Raw genomic sequence first — 4,669 nt, 5'->3', positions numbered from 1 at the left:
AGGTTACTTGGCTACTTTTGTTGCTTCAAGAACTACAAGTTAAGTCTAATGATACTCCTAATATTTGGTGTGATAGCTCTAGTGCTGTTGCAGTCTCAGCCAATCCTATTTTACACTCTAAGTTCAAACACGTCGAGCTGTATCTGTTTTTTGTCTGCGAGAAAGTTGTTGATGGTTCTGTTATGATTGGTGAGGTTCCTGCCTGTGATCAGGTGGCTGATATATTAACCAAACCGCTTTCCGTCACATATTTTACCCGGTTTCGGAATCTTCTTCGGGTCTTACCCGTCGAGAAGATGGGTGAATGATAGAGATCACATGATAAAGTTCATAAAGTTAGTTTGTATCAGGGAGTATTTAGTCAGGTAGCAACTAAAGCAGTTGATACAACTAGCAGTCTGTTCAAAGAGCAGTATTCAAAACTCTCTGTATATACAATGTTAACAATGTACAAAGAATTTTCAACTTTGAAATACAGAATAGATAAATTTCAGATTGCACTGAATTCATTTCTTTATTCATTGTTCATTCACTTTTTATGAAAAACAAAATTGAGAAAATATGGTAATCTCTAATATACATCTTGGAAGCATATGGTGCAGTGTCTAATTTAAGAGAAGAGAAAGTAAAAGGACAAAAAATTCACATAAAAAATGAACATAGCTGTGCAAATGACGTTGTTTGAACTTTGTATTGGGTGAAGAATGATGCCTAAGAGCAGTAATTTTGAGTTTTCATAGTTCCTGCTGTTTAGACAGATTGTGTTCACGAGTCTCTATTAATCCTGGCGAATTTACTCGGGATACTGAAAGGATGGAAGTTGAAACTAAATTAATTAACCCTATCTTCATGAGGAGAAATATCCTCGCTGGTCTTTTGTTCTGTCTTTTTCTTCTTTGGAGCTGCATGATTGAAAAATACGAGTGAGCCTGCTGCTTCAATCTACACAATATTACACTGGCAATCTATGTTAAGTTTACCATTCATTCATTAGTATACTAGTGCTGTTGGTGATTGTCTTGGACCCTTGAATTTGTGATGAGGCATCTGATTTCTCTATCAGCAGACTTGACAAACTCTTGCAGAACTGGTTATCATCACATGTTGGCTTAGAAAATAATTTTTACCCAGCTAAGATAATCAAACTTAATGAACTGAATGTCCTACCTCTTTGTAAACTGCTAATTCTCCTGCCGATTTTGATATTTCTACAACACAATTTGTTGGAGCAACCACAATTACCTGACATTTTGAAAGGTAAAGGGATGAGACTTGTTGATGTATTGTCTTGTAGAAACAGCATATTACAATTAACTACCTCAGCTGATAGGTCATACGATGATCTACAACATCTAGTCATCTTCTGTTTTGGATGAATTTTCATCTGAGGTGAAAAACAATGAGTTACATAAAAAACTAGTCACTTGTCAAAAGAATTGGAGACAACCGCAGTTTGTACCTTGAAACTATTCATCCTTTCAACCGACAGACTCACATCCATTGCAGCGGCTTCTATTTTCTTTATGGTTTCATTAACTGTATGCTTGGATCCAATTGTGGTTCTCTGCCTTTTGCCATCCTGTGTAAGAAAACAATAGTTTACTTAATGTAGGAATGAACTAAGAATGCTTGTCTGATGTGAATCTTGATTTTGATTTAACAGACTTGCCTGTCCTTCAAAGAGACCTGATAAATCCAGATCATGTGACATTGCTATCAACTGAAATGCATTTATGAAATTTGAGAATTTGTGGGTCTTCATCTCTGCGTTTTGTTCCTGTATGGTATTTTAGATGTTTAGATGAAGCTTGAAACTCTTTATGTTGATACCAATTTCAGACTTTACCTCAACTGTATCAAAGGTGACACTAACATCATCCAGGTCTATTTTCCCTTCGTATTCATAGCCGCACGAAGGCGTATAATCTGTTTGAAACCATGCATCTTCAATGATTTCTGGAATTGTTATCCTCTGTATAATATAAAGAGAAATTATTGTTTTGTTTTTAATTTGGAAATCATATCTCAGAGATTGTCTTGGAGTTAATACCCTTTTTGGATTCGGATCAAGTATTCGCGCAATCAGCTTCCTCTGAGGTCCTGTAAACCATGGCGGACATGTGTATTCTGCTCCAGATATCTTCACAGAAGTAGAAACATCAGTGAAAGGTACCTTATTGTACCTGATGAAGGTTATTCTTCTATATGCAGATGCAAACCTTCTTGTATAAAACAACAAGATTACGATCATCAAATGGTAAGTAGCCAGCAAGCAGTTCAAAAAGGATGACACCACAAGACCAAATATCAGCAGTTGCTCCATCATAGCCCTTATTTGCAAGTAGCTATTACCAAAAAATGAATCATGAGCCTAATCTGGTAAGATTGCTTTGTTAAAGAACAGTTAGCTGTTGGTCTATAATTCTCTACGAACTTTTGTTCTCTTGTTAATTTAAACAGTTTAGAACAAATGAACAAGAAGTGATATGTCTTACCTCCGGTGCTACGTAGCATGGCGAGCCACACGCTGTAGTTAGCATATCTCCAGGCTGCACTTCATGTGAACTTTTAGCCAAATTTCCACAATAATGGTTTGGAATTAATCAGAACTGATGAAAATTTATTTAAGTAAATAGAAAGGCTGTGGCTACCTTCCTTAGAGCACTCAGTCCAAAATCAGTTACTTTAAGGTTTCCCTTACTGTCCAAAAGCAAATTCTCTGGCTATATAGAAACGATTGATCCAAATGTTAATTGGTTTAAGTGACCTTTCTTTGCTCATTTGTGAAGATAGAAAAACTGTATGTTAGACATACCTTTAGATCTCTGTGGTAGACTCCTTTTCCATGGCAATGGTCCACTGCATCTATTAATTGCTGGAAAACTTTTCTTCCCTCTGGTTCACTCAATTTTTTAGCATAAGACTGTATTGTAAGGGAAAAAGGATTAAAATTGTAAATTGAAAATTGAAAAGCTTTACACCAAAACTTTATTGGATCCCTGGTGCAGTCTGATAAGTCTTACCAATTTGTCTGAAAGTTGCCCTCCTGATATGTACTCCATTATTATGTATATCTTCGTCTTGGAGCCAATAACCTGCAACCAGGTTTTACCTCTAATGATAGATTAGGGTGCAAGAATTGGTACCAGTCGATCAATCCAGAAAACAAAAACATACCTCATATATTCTTACAACATTGGGGTGATGTAGAAGCTTCATGGTCCGGATCTCGCTTTGTACCTGAAATTTGAGTATTGATTTCTTAGCTGCAATATATATATATATTTCTTTTGGTATATTTGTCAGGTTGGAGACGGCAATGGAGGACAAGAAGACATATAACAAAGCAAGGGTTGGATACTCGCCTGATACTTGAGATTGCTTTCCAGCACCATGGCCTTATCGATAATCTTGATGGCAACATGATGACCGTTGGTGGTATCCACAGCCAGCTTGACCTTGGCAAAGGTACCTTCTCCAATAGTTCTACCTAGCTGATACTTACCTATAGTTGTTGCAAGCCCCATAATATATTTCAAAAACGAAAGTCAAATCTAATCTTCTCCTGTAAGCCTCAGAAAAACAAGAAATCTCAATCCTTGCCCCTGTTCCGAGAGAAACAATCAGTCGTTCCTCCTAAACTCCTTGCAGATGTTCCTTGTATCCTGTGTGCTCCAAATCTATTGTAAAAACAAATCTGATTTGGCTTAAGTTGGAAGGTCGTAACACATGCGTTTTATTGGCTACTTTCATGTCTGCGTGTTCTTAAAAAGCCTAATAGATATGAGAATTATTATAATTCTTAAAGTGTAATAATATTGTCCTCAACCTATGAAGTGGTTGAAAACTTTGCTTGAGCTTCAGATTGCATGGAAGGGAAGATGAGACGGCTGGTTGGTGAGACTGAAGTTTGCATGTTTTGAATTTGAATGGAAGTTAGCCGTTGTGTCAAAACTAGAGTTTCTTTGGCGTGCTTTTATTTTCTCAATCTTTAGTCTCAACTTGGTCTTGGATTAGAACTGCCATGATTTAAATGTGCTCCCCATCTTTTATATTTCTACTTGAATTTTTTTTCCTGCCTCATCATTATTTCTTTGTTTTCGGTATTCGTCATTTTCTTCTTCACTGCTTTTTATGCAAGATACAGTAGTTGGTGCGAGATTTGATAATGAATTTTTCCATTTTTTAATTCCAATCACATTTCTCACATTTCAGGACCAGCCCAACTCTTTTGATTCGATCAGTGTGAACTCTGAAGAGAAGGCCTCAATAGAACTTGGAGGATTGACTTGAATGCCATGAACAAGACCCCTGTCAAAATTATATTTTCTTTATTCATTTCATTTTCAAGATCAACAAAACCACTCATGCCCTGTAATGCAAGAGAATCTATGGATAAGATATTGACTATCGTAAATATTTTTGGAATCGAAAAGACTATTCCACCCATTTCGTCAAGATAAACAAGATACATTAACAAGACGCATTCTATCATAACTCATTGCTGCCAAGAAAAAAATCCAACACCGATAAAGCCATAAGACATTATTTGTAAAGTAGCTCCGTTGAGACCCGTATCAGTTATCAAATCAATTCCTATAATTATAAAACCCATATGAGATACGGAGGAATAGACTATTCTTTTTTTTTCATTCCTATGACCAAGAGA

The 4,669-nt window shown here is 36.3% G+C and overlaps 1 protein-coding gene across 3 annotated transcripts; it reads right to left on the bottom strand.

The window, feature by feature from the left end:
* Positions 1-495: 495 nt before the first annotated feature.
* On the bottom strand, positions 496-3,887 carry LOC107920686 (CBL-interacting serine/threonine-protein kinase 21). Of its 3 annotated transcripts, XM_016850533.2 has the most exons (15): positions 3,366-3,868; positions 3,178-3,240; positions 3,024-3,095; positions 2,816-2,923; positions 2,652-2,723; positions 2,496-2,549; positions 2,220-2,345; positions 2,051-2,140; positions 1,847-1,972; positions 1,670-1,777; positions 1,460-1,579; positions 1,319-1,384; positions 1,168-1,242; positions 981-1,087; positions 496-902 (listed from the first exon to the last, which is right to left on the bottom strand). In XM_016850533.2, the coding sequence occupies exons 1-15, from the start codon at positions 3,525-3,527 to the stop codon at positions 848-850; spliced, it is 1,404 nt and encodes a 467-aa protein (XP_016706022.1). In that variant the 5' UTR covers positions 3,528-3,868; the 3' UTR covers positions 496-847. The 3 variants fall into 3 exon arrangements, with proteins under 3 accessions (XP_016706022.1, XP_016706091.1, XP_016706151.1); XM_016850602.2 differs by lacking the exon at positions 1,319-1,384 and having other exon boundaries at positions 3,366-3,887; XM_016850662.2 differs by lacking the exon at positions 2,220-2,345 and having other exon boundaries at positions 3,366-3,869.
* Between the last annotated feature and the right edge of the window lie 782 nt (positions 3,888-4,669).

This window comes from Gossypium hirsutum, chromosome A08, assembly GCF_007990345.1.
Source record: "Gossypium hirsutum isolate 1008001.06 chromosome A08, Gossypium_hirsutum_v2.1, whole genome shotgun sequence".
Taxonomy (NCBI): Eukaryota; Viridiplantae; Streptophyta; class Magnoliopsida; order Malvales; family Malvaceae; genus Gossypium; species Gossypium hirsutum.
The sequence above is the reverse complement of the archived record's forward strand: the minus strand, read 5'-3'. Positions and strand labels throughout refer to the sequence as shown.

Excerpts from the sequence above, each read along its gene's own strand:
- LOC107920686 (XM_016850533.2), bottom strand. The coding sequence starts at position 3,527 with ATGGGGCTTGCAACAACTATAGGTAAGTATCAGCTAGGTAGAACTATT. Across the intron at positions 3,241-3,365 it reads AAAGCAATCTCAAGTATCAG|GTACAAAGCGAGATCCGGAC; the intron begins GCGAGTATCCAA and ends CTCAAATTTCAG. Across the intron at positions 3,096-3,177 it reads ATGTTGTAAGAATATATGAG|GTTATTGGCTCCAAGACGAA; the intron begins GTATGTTTTTGT and ends ACCTGGTTGCAG.